Below are 19134 nucleotides of genomic sequence, written 5' to 3'. Positions count from 1 at the left end.
GTTTCGTCAGAATGTGAATTTTCTGACCCCGATAGTCTCGCTGTAAGGAGCAAACCTAAGTGGAAGGACCCACAGCGATAGAGGAGAATATTAAATTCCTATAAATTTAATAATATGAAATTCACCACCAGCTCGGATTCACTTCTGGCCAATTGTTCCAGGATTCAGAAATCTCTACCAAAGTCCTTTAAAATAGGTCTCCAAAGCTCAATGCACCTTATTCACTATTTCTAAAGTTTTGTAAGAGCCAAGAGTTGTGTTTCTTATAGGCAAGTGCATTTGGGAAGTGAGAGGTAAGAACGTCCCAGAAGGAAGGAGAGTGGACACTAAGGACTGTATTTGGTTCAGTCTTATCAAGAGAGAGCCTTTGAGGAAACTCAGCACTACCGTGCTTACTTTTTAAGTGTTTTATCTAAATTCTTTTGACATTCCTTCCCATTTGCAGTTTTCAGAGAGTCTGGAAAAAAACAAACGTAACACTCTGTGACACACTGTTCAGCTAGTTTAGCATAGCTCATCAACGGGGGACGAAGCCAGCAAACTCTTTCTTCCTTTGATTATCTTTCTTTTCTCCCCCAAACCAGTGCGGAGTGCCAGCTTTCCACTCATGCACACGCACACCAAGAGAGATCCCATTCGTGCAGCTAATGGAAATGACAGGGGGTATGTACCTGGTCCTGAAGACTTTCTCCCCCTGGCCGGGCCGAGGATTCTTCACAGACAGCAAGGCTGCGAGTCAGTTTACCTTTTCCCGCTCCTGACTGGGGAGGGGAGAGAAGAGGCAAGGACAGGAAAATAAAGACAACAAGCAGAAGACGTCCTCCGGCTGTCAAATCGTCTCCCCCCCCTTCACAGGACACCCCCAAGTCAGACTTCGGACACCGAGCTTCGAACTGGGGGCTCAGTGCTGTCTGTGTGCCTTGGCTCCCAGACTGAGCCCCCTGGGTTGGTGGGGACGCAGGAGGAGGAGGACGTGACTGCGTGGACGTAAGGAAGGAACGCTTTTAGCAAACTGTGCCCATCACGTCGGAAACATACAAAGAATGCCTTGCTGCCATCTCCTGATCGTCTAAGGAGGAAGAGATGACGGAACTAACACTGAGTTTGGGAGGGATCTGAATGGAAACGATGCTTCAGAAGACGAGGAACGGGATCGAAACACCGGCACCTGTTTACTTCGAGGGAGAAATCCACCGGGGCGACTAAAACGTCTGCCCCAGGTGTCGCGCAAAAGGACAGCCAAACAAGCCGGGGCTCACTGTGTAAGGCACTCTCAAATCTGCAATTGTGAAAAACAGGATCAGATACACACATTTGCGGCCACGTGAACACTAAGCGCTCTAATTGCAAAGCCTACGGAGCCAGGGAGAAAAGACAAGTGTCAACAGGACCCCCTTCCAAGCGGGCAGGACCAGGAGAGCCACGATCCACACGCGACTGTTTGAACTGTCGGCAAATCTTTTCACCCCAGTGTAGACTATGCAACTGACATCCGTGATATCACGTCAATGTGGAATCTCCAGAATCCTACCTTGGATTTTCTTCTTTCTTGGTTCTGAGCTGCCAGCCGCCTCTGTGTGTTGGAAACAAAGTAAAACAAACAAACAGACAGTAAACCAACAACCAGAGAGAGAGAGAGAGAGAGAGAAAGACAGAGAGAGAGAGAGGTGTCACTAGAGTCCAGAAATCAATAGGAACAATAAGGTCTTATAACCACTGAGAAGGACTCCCCTCCCCCTCTCCCCCCAACTTTTGACCTTTTTAACTTTTAGCTCCTTCTCCTTAGAGCAGCTATGCATGGGGGGGAAAGCTGACCTTGAAGGCTTTTGGCCATTATGTGGTTATCTGCCTTTGTTCACTGGTACATAAAAAGAATGAACACTATTGTAGTTTGGTTCAAAGAAAATCAATACAGGCTATTTGCAAATACAGTTGGTTTTCCCTCCACCAAATCTCCTTCTCTCATAAATCATGGTGTATTTAATCATATCACCTTTTCGGTACTGTCAGTCACTCCCAACAGCCCCAATACCCCCCTCCGTCCCTGGCCTGCCCTTTTCTAGGGCTTTCTCTCTGTCTCTGTTCCTCTCGCCCTCTCTCTCTCTCTCCCTGGCTGTGAATTCTAGGGCTTAGGTTGGTTGGCTCATATGAACTGAATCTTAGCCTGCCCTCAAAGGTCCACAGAGCTCACGCCTTAGATTTTTCTTAGTCTCATGATAATGAGCTGAGTCTTCAGCTTTCCGTGGAAGAGCAAATCCATTTTTAAGTCTCAACCAGCCTCAAGCTGCCTCAGGGAGAAACCCTTCTCAAGTGCCATGAGGTGGTCTGGAAATCACTCTGGAGATGCCGTGTGCAAATTCAGTCCTCAAAGAGGATCTCTGGCCCTTGCTTTCATTTCAAAGGGCATTCCGGAGCACGTTTTGCTCGGGAAGAAAAAGTAATTAATAATTAGGAAAGGAGAGGATTAGCTTTATGGATTTCCTATTCATTTCGTAGTCAAACTCTCCAGTGGAGACAAAGAAAAGAAAGAAGAAAAAAAAAAAAAAAAAGGAAAAACCTCCCAAGCGCTCCGAAAATAAAGGAAAGGAACTGCACCCAGTTGTGCGAGAGACTAGGTTTCCAGGCTCACCTGCAATTCGAGTTTCTCCTCTTCATCCAGACTCTCGGATTTCACAATGCCATTCTCTGGGGTGGCCGAGTCCTGCTCAGTCCCGCCTTCCTCCACGATGGCCGGATTCAGGTCTCCTGGCTCGGACATCCTCCCGGACGCAAATTAAAATCACAAGGTTCGATGCCCTACGAGGTGAAGAAGTCAGAACGTAAAGTCAGCGCACTGTAGAGCCTTGACTGTTATTCCCGTGGCATTTCATGTCTCCTTTTGTATTCGAATTCAAATGAGCGACTCGGGCGGCTCTGTCACTGTGACACAAGGGGAGAACGACGAAGCCAGATCAAATCCAGTACCCAAGGCAAACGCGAGAGGCAGATTCGGGCGCCCTCTCCACACCCCCTCCGCACCCATACACACACACGCTTGCGAATACACACCTTGCCATCAAAAGGGATCGACAAATCTTAGGTGGAGACGCGGAACTCCCACACATCTACCAGTCCCTATGCCCCACGACCAAGCAGGGGAGAAAGAGAAACAGAGTCTCCGTCCAACTCTTGGAAGAAACGACCCTCCGCCGCTGAGTCACGGGGTGCTCTGGGTGTTGGGCGGCAGGCCCCAGACGATTTGAAAAGTATTTGCGAGTTTTCAACCGGAGGCACGCTTTCCCAGGCACGGGGAATACAGGACGCCGTGCGAGGGGCAAAAAGCAACCGAAGAGGTAAGGATTCCGTTCGTACACGGCATCTAAATTTGGCAATAACACTTTCAGGGCCAACGCTGTCCGGCTTCAAACTGACAGCTCCATTATTGAAGGCAAAAGTGCTCTCCCAGGCTCCCGCCAGCCGCTGGGGCTGCCCCGACCCTGTAGAAGGAAGTCTCTGGAAGGCAGTTCTAATGAAGCTATGGCCACTGAGCCCTGCTCCTCGGGGCTCACACTAGACCACTACATGGACACTGGAAATGGCTTTCCAAAGGGAGAGCCTGTTACTATCTTTTGTCCCCCGACCTCATACCACCCCTGACCCTTCCCCTTCCTGATGGGCACGAATGACTGAGCATTTACTTCCCCCTCGGTTTTTCTCGTTTTTTGTTAAGATGTGAGAAAAAACGCAGAGGAGAGGGAGGAAAGAAATACGGAAGGAGTGAAGGAAGGAAAAAGAAAACGAGAAGGAAAGACACCGTGACCCAGCAAGTCCATCCGTCCACAAAAGTTCTTCCCCAAAATTCCCCCAAAGGGAGGGCTGTCCTCCTACCGCTCATTACCACGGTGATTATTATCGGACACAACGGTGGTAACGTGGTAACGTTTCCCTGGGAGTGTTTAATGACCATTTACTAAATTCAGGCACTTGACTTCCCACTGCATAGAGGGAGCGTGAGAAAAATCTCGACCACAGCAACTTCTGTGGCAAATCTGCTAAGATCCGCCGTGACAGAACAGATGGCACCTAATGATATCTTTAAAAACAACGCAGGCTTCCTCAGCAAAGGATTATGGGAATGCCAAAGGAAGACTTGCCCAAAGGCTGGGACTCGAGTCTGTGAGTTACTGGTGAGCAATGCTTTCGAGTCGGAGGAGGCTTTAGGATCTTCCATCCGGCGTATTCGGACGGACGCCTCACACTTTAGTGACACTGGCTGGGCTACGTGTGTGGCTAACGAAGGTTGTTTCTCGAGGGCAAACACCGTGTTTCTCAACCTACTGGGTAGGGGGAGGCGATGGGACTTCCGTGGCCCCGACTCTTTCTTCAAAGCCTTTCAACGAGAAAGGAGATTGTGACCAACTTTAAAATGGAAGGAACAGATCGAGAGCTCTACTAACTTTATAGACTCTAAGCCAGTTGAGTCCCTGTCATAGATGTCTGTAGTGGTTACACTCACGGACCTCTTCTTGGCACACGTTTAGACAGTAACAAAATACAGATGAGCTGACAGCCAGACAACGAGGCCTTTACCTTTCGTGCAGAGCTCCTGACGTAGGTCTTGGCGACTTACTGGCGGCTTCTGTCGCTCTACCCCGGGAAAATCCACACCAGTGATCAGAGACAACTGGAGTCCCATGTCCCCATTAACAGTTCAGAATGCCCATCTCCCTGCGATTCCCTTACACGGCGTGACCCATCGTCAACCTGAAAGAAAGACGAGAAGTCAATAGTCATAATGGCAACGGTCACGGCGGGGCGAACGACCAAAACAATCGGACCCGATTTCTAACGCTAATGACCAGCTTCCAGCAAATCACGTTCACGGCTCGATCAGCCCCACCTGTCTCGGGCTGCCTGCTTCTTCTCTAACGAAGGCTACAGCCCGACTGTTCAAGTCAGAGCGGCACCCACGCAGGGAGCTAAAATTAACGATTGCATTATGCGCCGAAGATTACTCACTTCAATTTTAACCTTTTTTAGTGAAATCTCGCACTTTATATTAAAGGAAAAAAACAAAAAACCAACAACCAGTTCGTGTGTCTGCCTCAATGAACATCCAGGGCACCCCGTGAGCTGAAAGTCTTGCCTCCTTTTTTAAAAGACCAAAGGCTCTTTGCTTCAATCGTAGATGAGTATCATATAGTCTAATGCCGTTTCCGTGCCTCCTTTTTAATGAAGCGTACTTGAAGATTTTGATTTAGCGAGCATTGGCTGTAACAGTTAAGAAAGAAAGAAAGGAAGAAAGAAAGAAAGAAAGAGAAAAGAAAAAAGAAAACTTTCACCGTGGCAGGGCTGAGAGCACTCGTGCCCTCCCGACTTCCAGTCTGGCACGAAGAATTCCTAATACTCTCCTTGGGCAGTTGAGCACAGTCTCTGCCCGTTCCCCTCCCTCCCCGCCAGGATTGCCACCACCAGCTGGGCTCTCAGGATTGCCACCACCAGCCGGGCTCTCGGTTTGACAGCAAAAGAAACGCTGTCAGATTTGCAAACTTGGAGCCCGTTGGAAACAACCCCTCGCTCTCGTGTGCATTTTCTCTTTCTCACAACTGCTACGGGGGGGGGGGGGGCAGCAAAGGCAGCTCGAACGCAAACCCAGAGACGGATCCCTGCGGACGTTTGCCAAAAAAACCAAGCATGGGTAGCTCTCCCTTCCGCGGCAACCCTGGGGCACGCCTGCGAACTCCCAACTGCACGGACACTTCTCCCCATCGTACGCCCATCTTTGCAAACACCCGACTGCAGCTCAGTTGTTGCGTCCCGAGTTGAGAAACGCTCGCTGCCTTTCCCGGGCCGCACCCGCCCCCCCCCCCCCCCGCCCGCCCCAAGTTTCAATGAGCACAGTTGGCTCCTCACCAGATTTTACCGTGGCTCTAAGGACAACATATTGGATTACAACACCATTTGTTGTGCAAGGGGGGGAACAACTGTTGAAAGCGGGATCACTGACGGAGTCAGTGATTTCTAGTCTCATTCCTGTCTTATTACAACGGCCAAGTCGGCTTTCCGATGCTTCTTTTGTTGCTAAACACCATGCAGCTATGAGAGAGAAGCAAACGTGCATTTAGGGCAAAAACGGATCGCTCATCAACAGTCATTTCAAGTTTTCAATTTCGACCGGTTTCACCACGGCCACTTGGCTAACGCCCGATATTAAATAGAAGTCAACACGTCTTACAATTAGGATCTATTTAAGTAACCAGCCCATTATCTAATATGTCTCAGAATAGGCACCAGTGATGGATGGCATTACCACATGTTCTGTGGCTTCTGTTTTCCTTTTCCCAGAGAAAATGAAGTTTTCAACGATCACCGCGATCTTTTGGTCTTCCTTCTCTGATCCTCATATTTGCAAAGTGGCATTTAATCCAGCAGGTGAATGGCAACGTAGTTTTCAAATCTAAGCCTCGGATGCATTATTCCAGCCCCAGCAGGTGGCTACAAGATATTATTCTTTCCACGAAGAAAGAGGAAGAACAAACTGGTATTCACGTAACCAACCCAAAGCGGGAACAGCCTGGATGCGTGTGTGTGTGTGTGTGTGTGTGTGTGTGTGTGTGTGTGGCGTAATTACCAGGACACGTTTTGAAATAGCACCGAGCTCCAAAGTCAGCGAGGTATTATTCTTGCACGCCTGAATCATAAAGTTATCATCTACCCGAGATAAAAGAGAATATGGGCAGATGGGGATGAGCAGAGGAACATACGGATCACAAATATTTTTGTAACTGATTAAAATTGTTCTCTTTGCTAAGAAAGCAGTGCCAGGAAATCAACCCTACTCCGGCTTTCTGTTCGCCAAGCTACCCGACTCTTCCATGGCTATTTAATCATAATCTGTTCAAATTTCCCCCATTCTCACAAGAGAGCAAAACTATTTTTACCAAGTTATCTTTCATCCAACATTTGAGTAATGGATATTCTGGCCAAGTTTCAATTGTGATAGTGGGCTTGGGGGGTGGGGAGAAAAAGGAGACTCTGTACAAATGCACAAAATAAACGTTACTATAGTTCTTTCAGTGGAAATAACATTTTAAGCATAATTTAGGGGATAGTATGTCGCAAAGGCAGTCAATCGCTTGTAAGACAAGCTATAGGAAATTGATCAACAAGGCTGTCAGATGTTTACGATGTGGAAAATGAGTAAAATCATTACCGTTTCACATTATATTTAGGTTTTCTTCTCGAGCTTACTTCCGAGTTGAAAATAATAGCAACTGTGGGATCATGGGGATGAGAAAGACAGGGAGAGGGGAGCAAGACATAACCACTGGGCTGTCATGTGGTGAGAGATCCGGATTAGATTCAACTTCCAGGAGTGATTTAGTTCTCAGGGGATATCTAAAATAGGAAATTAACGTGGAATTCTCCTAGCAAGTCAGGAAGGTCCCTTTATTAGTTACTTTCCTCATCATCCTTTTACTAATAATTAACACAGGATGGCTCATCTTATTTCAAATCAATAGAGGCACCAGATGATGAAATAACACAATCAACACTGATTTACTGGAACAATTGAAATATTTCTGCCCTAATGCATCATCCCTTATTTTTTATTTTAAGCTGGTCCAACCTCTGCAAACAGATGCCCCTTGCAAACTGTGGTGACATTAGTGATGTGTCAATCGGCTGTGTAAGGTGTTCAAAAGCTGTGACACCTTATGAACGAACGACCTATCCTATTCTCAAAACGGTTATTCTGTCAATGCTTAAAAATATTTTGAGCATGTAAAATTAAGTTTAAAGAGTAAAAAAAATGTAATTGGAATGTGATCCTTCCAGAGATCAACCATGGCATGAACAGAGTGTACAGACTAACATCTTCAGCAAGTTTGAACTTTTTCCCCAGCTGACAAAAAAACATCGATAACAAATTTTCACATCAGTTTAATTCCCCAAAGCAAATTTTCTTGGTCAATACACGAAACAGTCAACCAGGAGCTCTACCCTTTAGCTAAGCTCTTTGGTCGACCTAATGCAGAGGCATTCCGTAATATTCTTGAGCCACCCGTGCAAATGCCAAAATGGCCAGACAACTGTCTGGGAGAGGAAGAGCTGAGGGGGATGTTTAAGAAAAGGAATTTTCATACTTGGGTTTTAGGTGTAGAAAAATTCTACACGAATGCTCTCCTTTGGGTTTTAAGAGTTAGGCAGCTTACGAACACGTAGAGCTCTTATGTAGGATATCACTTTTTCTCCTTTACCCAGACACAAACACAACCTAGATCAACATCGAGTAGAACCCCAGTAATGGAAATAATTGGTGTCACAGCTTTGGACATAAGAAGAGCCCCACGATAATCACAAGAGAGATGTGATCTCAGTAAAACAAGAGAGATGTGATCTCAGTAAAAACATCCAATGGAGAAAAACCAATGTTTCAATTCTCCATTCTTCTAACAAGTCTTTATGGAACGTCTACTATGGGTAAGGATATTCTACACTATGACATGATATTCAAGTCAACGAATACAGTCTCAAAAAAAGCCACTTTTTTTCTAAAAATGCAAAATAAAGGTTAAATACTTCTAATGGGTCCACATGAGAAATTTCAAAGACGGGTGGAGGACTTTTATCGTCAGCATCCACTTTGTGATTATTCATGAACTGGCAAATAAAGATGACTTCTGCTTTTGTAACTCTAAAATGTTTCCTCCGTGTATCGCAAGGTCAGGAAACATAAACTTGGGGAAGCAGCCTGATGCACTTGACCCCAGAGTAAGTATTTGGATCTTCCCCTAGAGTGAACTACTTGATAAAAGTAATTAACATGAAATGTAGGTGGGATTGGTAGAAGATCTTACATTTGGCTTCTAAAAAAACAGGTTACATCACTTGGAATATTTAGCTGAGACAAGGGAAGACTTAGAAAGGACATCATAGCTATTTTCAAACGCTCACAGAATATTCAGAGAGAGAGAAATTAGCCTTGCTTGGTGTTGCTCCAAACTTCAGAACCAAGGAAAAAAGAATAAAAAAGAAGCTCCCATTTTAAACATAGAACTACCATATGACCTAGCACTTCAGATATATACTCCCAGTATGTGTGTGTATATATATATATACATACATATATTACATATATATATTATGTTATATATATTATGTATATTACATATACATATATATTATATATACACACACATCCAAAAGGATTGAAAGCAGGGACTCGAACAGATACTTGCACACCTGTGTTCATGACAGCATTATTCATAACGGCTGAAAGGTGAAAACAACCCAAGTGTCCATCCACAGATGAATGGATAAACAGAAAGGGGTACACACACGCAATTGTGTGCCTTAGAGAGGAACGGAATCCAGATACCTGCTACAACATGGACGGACTATGAAGACATTAGAAGCCAGACACAGATCAAATATTGGATAAAACCTATAGAGATAGAGAAGAGATGTTTCCAGGGGCTGGAGATAAGGAGGAACGGAGTTGTTATTTAATGGGTACAGAGGTGTTGCTGGGGACAAGGAGAAAGTGGTGGGTATAGATGTGGTGATGGTTACACAACACTGTGAATGTATTTAATGCCACTGAATTGTACACCTAGGAAAGGCTAACATGACGAATATTATGTTATGTATATTTTATCACAGTAAAAAAGAACCTAAAAAACCTTTTTCTCCCTGAATACGATATAAATCACAAGTAAACAAATCAATATGCAAAGAGATCAAAGGCAGAACATGATAGTACCAAGAAGAGGAACTGTCATCCTACTTTACAAATTTCCTCTGATGTATCAGAAACACATACACGTGAGGGCAAGCTCTGTGGATATACCTGGCCTAGGTTGGTACTTGACTCACGTACATACCCCATAAACGGACCATCATCGCCCTCAGCATCATCTTCTCAGTCTTACGGACCATCATCGCCCTCAGCATCATCTTCTCAGTCTTGACTCTGGCAAGATAAGCTTTGCCATTGTATTTATTTTCTCCAGTGTGGACACCGTAAGAATAAAGAGGTTAGGACGCGTTGTTCAGAGAACCTTCCACCGCACCTCTATCAGAATCAAGATGTCTGTGGCCAAGGTGTTCTCTCCGCACAAAGTAACAGACACCATTTCTAACTGAAAAAGACAACTCTGGGCACATTCTCACAGCAATGCAAACACGGGGCTGTCAACACTCTGGATGTGAGAAAGCAGCTGGTCAGGACTAGCCTGTCGCGTCACAGACTCGGAACTTTGCGTATTTTCTATTGCCGATAAGGAGAATCTTCTGACCGAAATCAATGCCACAGAGAGCAGGACTGATGGCCCCTGCTGCCATCGTTGAAGATGACCCAAGACTCCGAGAGGGTATGGAGGACGCTATGGCCGTAACTGCGTGCTCACGGAGACTGGGTCTAGTCTTGGAAATTTTAAATAGTCTCCACCTTGATCATCCACACCGGCTAATGACCACCTTTATTTCCTATCTCATGCTAAGAGTCCAAGCATGATTTAGCCACACACCAGGTAGTATATCATCTGTCTCCAGCCAGGTGCAAACTTAAGTACCCAGAGAACCCCAGCACCGCCAAGAACCTTGACGTCAGCCAGGCCAGGCGACGTCGTGTCAAGTGACCTGGGCTAGAGACACAACCATCGAGTGGCACAGTGGGGTCAGGACTTCATCATTTTAATCGTGGACCAGAGCTCTTTTTAATACCCTGTGTTCCCCCAGTGACAGCTGTACTAGAAACCTCCACCAGCCTCACCTACTCCATACAATTCGTTTCCTGGACACCGCAAGAGAGGCCAACGCATGGATTTTCACTAGACCGCCATATTCCTTCCTCTCACGTGAGCCAGAAAACACCACACGAGAACTACACAGACAAGAGCCTCTGACGCCGCTAGGGGTGTCTCCCCTGATTCTATCCCTAACGTCACGCGGACATATGTGCGTTTCTAGACATTATTCTCAGCCTTTCTCTTTTAAAATCCTAAAAGCTCATAAACCATAATAACAGAATGACCAAAGGTTGGCTGCTGGCTACCCGCCCGATTTCTTCCTTCTGCGTAGAGAATTCACAGTACCCATCTTTCCAGAAGCCACGCAGGAAATCACATGCCTGCAGGACTCCCAGACAAAGTGTGCCCAGGGTTTGTAGGAAGGCGCTATAAATTTTTAATGTGGCCCAATTAATTAGAATCTATACTGGTGCCAGAGCACATGTAACCTTTGCAAATGACCGCCTTCCCTGATCTTCAGGCAAAAAAATCAATCAATCAATCGGGCTCTCAGACTTGGGGAGCTACTTTGTCATTCCACGAGTAACGACAACAAATTTTCCGCACACTTAAATAACCCTGCTGGGATCTTATGGATAATGTTACCATATAACTTTGCCAAAACAAAACACAAGAAAATGTTCCTGCATAATTAGATCTTCCAGGAATCCCACTGAGTTAGACACTCACCCTAAATATTTCTCTCCCTATCACTGTAGTGTGATCTCCTACAAAAGGCAACGTAGTTGCAGGGATCGGGTGGCGTAGGGGGGTCACCAACTGAAATGGTAACTTTTGCCTGGGTGTTATTAATCTCACAGGTGTTCCAACCTCCATGCCCTAAATTCAGTTCAGTTCAACGGAGTATTCCAAAATGCCCCCTCTCTTGGAGCTCTGGATGCCAAGAAAATAATCCATACTATCTATTTTCAGGTATTTGTATTGCAGACACCTTGTAACAGAGCGAGAATTTATCACAAAATGCATCCTTTCAACTCTGGCTTAAACGATTCAAAATGATAAAAAATCATCATAAAGAGAAAAGGCATGTCAAAAAAAGGGCGGGGAGAAATATGAATTTTATTCTGCATATCTGACATGAACTCATCACCTTCCTTTCTACATGAAGTGAAAGATGTGTCTGTCACTTCAAACACAATGCAACTTAACAAATATGACGCAATGACAGGTGGCGGGGTAGGAGCTAAATGTTTGAGTTATTAAAACCTTTCTTGCAGAGGAGAAGAAAGGGAGAGGCACGTAGATAAAATGAATAAAAGCAAAGATAAGTGGAGACGTTGTTATTCCATCCGGTGTTCGAAATGACTGTAAAACTCATCGTTGTTGCCCACCCCCCATGGAAAGGAGGAAAAATTAACTTTTCATCCCGCTGGTATCTTTGTTTTCCACTATGCCAACGCGACGTTTTGGGGGCCGCAGATCATGAATATTTCACGCCCGGCCGTTGCCTTTGCAGAGTTACCATTGCCTGCGATCGTTACCAAACCTAATCGAAAGAATCAACACAGGGGTTTAAACTTCCCGCCCAGGACCTCAGCTCTGTCTCCCCACGCTCCCCAGCTGACAGCAGAAGACTGGAAAGGTTGTCCGAGGTTAGAAGAGGAATTAAAGGGTGTTTCCCACAACAAAACTGCCAAAATGTCTTAAGGGTCTCAAGGGTCTCTGACTGCAGGGGGAATGTCCTCCCCCCAAAAGGGAAGGAGGGAGAAGACGCAGAGACGGATGTATGCTGCCATCCCAAGTACAGAGCGGGGAATTTCAGGAGACACGGGCACAAAGGGGATTCATTTCTGGTCACGTAGGCTAGTTCTGGGCTACAACTGTGCCTTGGCACTCTGACAGCAAACTCTCTCTACAGGATTCACCAGCCACGCCAACAAAGCCTTTGCCTGAGTATTGACTCTGACATGGGTAATTCTGGACTGTTTTCCATAGATGCTGACATTGTATCCTCACGTCAACCCTGCACCATTCATGGCCAGCCTGTGGCGGAAAAGACAGCAAGCTGCCTACTTGTCCTCTCTCTCAAGTGCTAAGTCCACTGGCTGCTGACTCCATCGATGCAACCCCCAGGTCTCAGAGATGCAAACGAGCCATTCTGGAACAAGCCTCAGTATCTGAATCAAGCAGTAAAGATCACTTCCCCTTACTGAAGTCGCACAGTGGTGGAGATTTCTGCCTGTGCGAGTCTACACCTCTGTATTATCTCCAGTGCTGAGGACAAGGCCTGGCACACAGTGGGGCTTGCCGACTCAGTGACTCAGTGACTCAGTGACTCAGCGACTCAGGGCAGTGTAATCAATCGGTGAGGGCCAGATGACTTTTCTGGGGTTCTGCTTCCTTCGCCTAAAAGCCAAGGCATCTAATCACTCAGAGCCCTACGAATCGGTGCGGGAAGGGGTTAAAGGAGACCCCCCCCCCCATGCCCTCCAAGGCCACTAAAAGGTAAAGAAGAAAACGTGACACATTTCTGAATGTATGGATTTCAAGAAGGTTCTGGTCTGGCTGCACTCGGACAGAGACAGAGTGGGCCCTTATTTATTGGCCTTCTGGATAGGCTGTTAGGGAAAGGAAAGAGATGATGCTGGTCCTCAAGGAGCTACCCGTGTAACCAGAGAATTCAACGGTGAAAGAGATTTAAGAGCACAGCTCCCCAGAGAGCTAAAGCACGTGACACAAAGGATACCCAGCCCCGCGAGCCTCGCACTGAGCGTTTTCTCAAAGCCTTCTGTTCCCAGAGGCAACGTTGACAGCAATCTTAAGGGAACGAGTAGACACAACGAACAGAACGTGCCAGACCGGTCAGGCTGTGGGTAGTTTCCGAGTTTTCTTGAGAAAAGTGATGGCATCCATCAAACACACGATTTCCCGTCATTCAGCCGGCCTTGCTCCCATTTCCAGGCTAAAGGACATAGAGAGGTAGGACCTCTCCTTTGTCCTGAAGCCACGCGCCTCTCTGATTCCACGCAGTGTCCTGAGGGCTCTCACTCCGTGGAGCGCTCACCGAAGTGTCACCGCGACTCTGGGGATGACGTGATGCACGCTTCGGGCGCCAAGAAGAAGACGACCTATCCCCGTCGCATGTGCCAACTGTGGCCCTTCTTGAATGCCAGAGCCTCTTACCTTCCCCGCTGGGTGTTTTCTTTCCGTGCCCCGCCCAACGCGGCGTTACCCAAAGTGACGTGGCGGCAGCCCTGCAGACCCGGTCGGGAGCCCTAAGAGGCCACCGTGCTGAGATCAACATCTCTGCTCGGGAGGAACGTAAGCGTTCGATGAATAATTCCTGCCATCCTCGGACTTCCCGTTGGAAGAGGCACCTGAAAGTCACGATACATGAGGGTCTTTGACGTCCGCGTGTCTTTGGTTCCGGTGGGGAGCGACGTTGCGTTGGGAGTTTTTCCTCTGAGGGGAGATTCGATCTCTAGGAAGCCTGTTTTCAAGGTAGAGGTAGGAGGGTGATAGCAAAACCACCCCAGGATGCGTGTGCTTTGGGGGATCTCAAGGGCTAAAGAAGGTGCCTCCTTTCCCAGAAGACAGGAAAGCAGCCAGTGGGTGAAAAAAGCTATCCGTCTAGAGAGAGAGGACTCCCAGAGGCTCAGGGAGAACAAATGTATACTCAGTGAGAGCCAACAGGCAAAATAACGTCTCCGGGCATTTACTTCTAAGACGCCGAGAGCGTGGCTCCGTTCGGATCCTGCTCTAAATAGAAGCATCCTGAAGAAATGTTGCAGATGACCAACGGGGGCCACTGGCGTATAATTCCCTGGGCCAGTGTATCTCTCGAGGCAGAAACACCACGCCCACCACCGGGCTTGAAGGAGAAATGGGCATTTTCCCGGGAGGAAACCCTTATCGGTGTGTGTGGTTTTGCCGCGCCCGGGGCTCAGCCAGAAGACATGCCGACTGGCGTGCATGTCGGGGGGGACAGCACCCCAGCTCTGGGGTCACCTGCGGCGATGCTGATCGGACCCCAGATGCTGTTCTTGGAAAGTAACCTAAAGGGAGCTCGCGGTTGGTCATCTAAAAGAGGGGGCTGCAGTTTAAAGTCGGCTCATCGGCCACGGGCCCTTGACTGCAATCTTCCTCCAAAGGCTGGCCCTGGCCGAACGTGATGACGCCTCCCGATTCTCCCTGCCCCAACCTCCTGTAAAGTTTCTATTACCTCTTTACTTTTGAGAGAGAGAGAGACAGAGGGTGAGCTGGGGAGGGGCAGAGAGAATCCCAAGCAGGCTCCATCCACACGGTTAGTGCAGAGCCCAAAACGAGGCTCGAACTCACGGCTGGCGAGATCATGAGCTAGGAGTCGGGCGCTTAACCAACTGAGCCACCCAGATGCCCGGCGCAAGTTTCCGTTACTCTTTTAACAGAGTGTTTTCGCTTGAAGGGGCAGTTAAAGGTTAAGGAGTTAGTTGCACTCAAGACTGCAAGCGTTTGTAGGTGAATGCCTTCTGGTGTGATGGGCTCTGACCCCTCGATCCTGAGAAACCCACGTCAAGGAAAATGGGTGTGGTTGCTGTTGTAAATTATCTGTGTTGTTAATCCAGTACATGTCGATCATCTTATAAGAAATGCGGGCTGGCATGGGCTCTGTGAGGTATTGCAGCCTACTAGGGTTGGCCGTTGATGAAGAAAGAGAAAAAGCAGGTTCTCCAACCACGCTACGCGAAAAAACTGGAAGAAATGGCTGAATTTAAGAGCTACCTGGATGGTCTCGATGGAAGTGAGGATAGATGTCGGCGTGCGGTCCTGGGCTAAATGTTCTTTTTTTTTTTTTAACGTTTATTTATTTTTGAGCGAGAAAGAGACAGACTGCAAGTGGGGGAGGGGCAGAGAGAGAGGGAGACACAGAATCTGAAGCAGGCTCCAGGCTCTGAGGGGTCAGCACAGAGCCCGATGCGGGGCTCGAACCCACAAACCGCGAGATCCAGACCTGAGCCGAGGTCGGACGCTTAACCGACCGAACCGCCTAGGCGCCCTGTTCCTGTGACTCTTGAAGGAAAAGGGTCAAGTTCTGTGCAGGAATATCCAAGGATTCTTGACAGCGAGGGTGAAGATTTGGGGTCATTTTATTCATGGATTCTATGGTGCCTAAGCCATGGGCCTGGAGGAGGTTATCTGCTTGGTACATGTATGATGTCATTAAAACTACATAGTCCTTAAAGCGTACTTGCTTTCTGGGCACTTTGGTAGAAGAGAACTGCTGGGGACCCGGGGCCAACGGACATTTCTAGAAAGACGTGAGGCTGTCCACCCACTCTGAGGTCTCTGATAGGCAACCTTGCGCTTAAAAATCAAACGGGATGCAGCATCTCTACAACAAAGTAGGACAGCCTGATCCCTGGAATGAGGCTGGAAATTGGTACTGCGCTGAAGAATGAAAACACACCGTTAAAAGTTGGCAAGAATGTACATCCAGGCTTCAGGTTGGAAAATGCCAGGCTGAGATTGCCTGGGAAAGAATCAAATCTGTGATTTGACATGTCACAGAAATAAAATATCTGCCCATCTTCTATAAGAGGCAACACTCTGCTTTTGAGCTGTCTGCTTATTTGTGCTACCTTCAAGATTTTAAACATAAATAAAAAAAGAGCCAGTCATGGTGTTCAAAATACACAGCAAGAATCTGTTTTGCTGGATACGGTCTCCTTAATAAAAACTCCAAGGCCTCCACATGGAGAAAAACTATAGAGTGGGGAAAAAATACCATGACCTTTGTTTACTCATAATGGTAAATCGGGAAGGAAGAGGGGGGAGGAGGCCTGGGCAGAAGGGAGGAAGGCAGGCTGGTCCAACTGTCAGAAGCATGCAAACTTAATATGTGAAAATGGAACATGGACCATTTGGGGCAATTCGTGATGAAGCCTGCAAAACTTTTTAGTTTTAATGAATAGACTTAAAACTAGAAAGACAAAAAGAGTCAATCGCCCATTATGACTCGTATTTAGGCGGAGGCAACACTGTTCATTAGATAAATAATGTGCTAGGCATAGCATTTCCCTAGATTTGTTGAAGTATGGTACATATATAGGAAAATGTGCCCTACACTTCAAACGATTACACATTTCCACTGGGGGAAAAAAAAAGATACAAGGAAAGAACGCAATGGGTTCCTGTTACCTTTCAAAAATAATCTACATGATGACAAGAAAAGTAATTTGAATACAGAAGTACCCGTGAATTCTCAGCACATTAACATGAACCACTGGCCTCGCAAGGTTTAAATACTAAGTAAGGATAAAGGGCCATCTATCTATATATCCAGAAAGAAGAGGAAGGAGGAGAGGAGGAGGAGGGGGAGAAACCAGAAGAGGGAGAAGAGGGGGAGGAGGGGAGAGGGGAAGGCAGAGGGAGGGAGGGAGAGAGACAGAGACAGAGAGCGCGTGTGTTTGCGCATATACAATTTGCACAATCCCAGGTCTTTGAAGTAATTCTCTGTGGTTCGAAACAATTCTTATCACCTGGCAGGTTCCATTTCAATTCTGGAAATACTGGCTCTCTGTTGGAAACTCTGTGGCCTGACTGTTCCTGTGAGGCTTGTGCATGCCCACAGATGCCGATTTCAGGTCGGGCCACACGTATCCTAGATCTCAGAGACCCCAGCACGAGCAAGGGGGTAGTAACTCCGCAAACCTCGAACAAGTGCTGCCTCTCCAGATACTCCCTGTGTGCTGGGTAGCATTCATCCGTGAGTTCAGAAAGCCAAATTTTAGAAGATCTGTGTTCTTAAAAAAAAATGCTCTGGGGGCACCCGGGTGGCTCTGTCGGTTAAGCATCCGATTCCTGATTTTGGCTCAGGTCATGATCCCAGAGTTGTGAGACGGAGCCGCACGTTGGGCTCTATGCTAAGTATGGAGCGTGCTTAAAATTCCCTCTCTTTCTCCCTCTGCCCCTCTCCCACTGTGTTCTTTCTCTCTCTCTCTCTCTCTCTCAAAAAAAAAGTGCTCTGGTTATAAGCAAAACCGACCTCATCACCTGGCTTTCTCCGGGCACACCCTGGCTGAGTGCCCTGGCCTTGTTATTAAAAACCAGTTGGAAAATTCAGGCAGCCTTCTCGTAAAAGGGATTAGGATGTAGCATTTCCACATACTTTATTTTTTCCAAAGTTCTATAAAAAAATCAGGAGGAAATTTATTCTGTTTTTTTTCTTTCTTTTTTCTTTTCTCCTTAAAGCATGACGACTACATTGTTTGGGCAGGTCTCTTGGTGGAGTTTGAAAGATAACTGCAGCCTTTTCTTGAGATAAACGCTGGACTAAAAGTTTCTCTTCTGAATGACAATAGTAAGTTACTCGTATTCACCACGGTCTGTTTAAAGTGTAGCCTCTAACCTTTTAATACAACCTCCCTCCACACACACACACACACACACACACACACACACACACGGAATATATACATATATATATATGGTGTCAAGATATCGGCTCCATTGTCAGCTTCCAGAGTGCATAATTTCGGAACGCGGCTGTATCAGTACCAAAGTTTCACTGCAAGTTAAGATATTGTGTCCTATAATTTCCCATTTCCGATTAGACCGTATTTCCCTTTAATTAACTATAAAGGATCTTACATTGCTTCTTCCCTTTCTTTTCTTTTAATGCAGCGTCTCCCCAAACTGCAGTTAAAAGTAAGCCAAGCTACGGATGGAGACCAGCTTTCAACGAACGTTGCAAAAAAAGGCTTGCTTCTTCAGGAAGAATCTGTCGCTTACTTACGTGTCTCTCACGTAAGTTCTTTAAAAACAGGGACTCTCCCGCTTTTTCTCGTACTGGAACACCTGGCATTCAGCAACGGTTTGACGAAGTGCTCATTTGATAAATTAATACATACACATAACAAGTCATGAGATTACGGTACCTTGTCACAATGCAAATGGTGATGTCTCACTTCCAAATTAGCCATTATTTCCCCATTATCCTTATCGCTGCCATAAATCACATTAAAAAAAAAAACTACTTTCACTGTGATACAATTTAGGATTTTACATAAAAATAAAGTTACATGCTAATATAAACAGAGCCAATTCCAATACATCTACCGGATACTCACTCTGTGCCTGACATTATTTTGATTAAAAAAGCACAGTATATATGGATCAAATTTTTTTAAGGTCATTTATTTATTTTTGAGAGAGAGACAGAGAGGGAGAGAGAGAGCGAGCTTGTGCACAGAAACAGGGAAGGGCACAGAGAGGGGGAGACACAGAATCCGAAGCAGGCTCCAGGCTCCGAGCCATCAGCACAGAGCCCGACGCGGGGCTCAAACTCACGGACAGCGAGATCGTGACCTGACCTGAGCCGATGGCGGACGCTGAAGGACTGAGCCACCCAGGCGCCCCTATG

The 19134-nt window shown here is 46.6% G+C and overlaps 1 protein-coding gene across 6 annotated transcripts in view; it reads right to left on the bottom strand.

Annotated features, from left to right (window-relative positions):
* ARPP21 (cAMP regulated phosphoprotein 21) overlaps nucleotides 1–19134 on the bottom strand; it is a 155648-nt gene that overhangs the window by 111288 nt on the left and 25226 nt on the right. For all 6 annotated transcript variants that reach the window (XM_047099154.1, XM_047099151.1, XM_047099155.1 and 3 more), the window contains exons 2-5: nucleotides 4570–4743; nucleotides 2630–2796; nucleotides 1532–1573; nucleotides 672–761 (exon numbers count right to left, since the gene is read on the bottom strand). In XM_047099154.1, coding sequence (XP_046955110.1) covers nucleotides 672–761; nucleotides 1532–1573; nucleotides 2630–2758 — 261 coding nt within the window. In that variant the 5' untranslated portion in view covers nucleotides 2759–2796; nucleotides 4570–4743. The remainder of the gene's footprint in view (nucleotides 1–671; nucleotides 762–1531; nucleotides 1574–2629; nucleotides 2797–4569; nucleotides 4744–19134) is intronic.

This window comes from Lynx rufus, unplaced genomic scaffold (genome assembly GCF_022079265.1).
Source record: "Lynx rufus isolate CCGP_SWC_20201006 ecotype Redwood Valley unplaced genomic scaffold, mLynRuf1.p SCAF_5, whole genome shotgun sequence".
Taxonomy (NCBI): domain Eukaryota; kingdom Metazoa; phylum Chordata; class Mammalia; order Carnivora; family Felidae; genus Lynx; species Lynx rufus.
The sequence above is the reverse complement of the archived record's forward strand: the minus strand, read 5'-3'. Positions and strand labels throughout refer to the sequence as shown.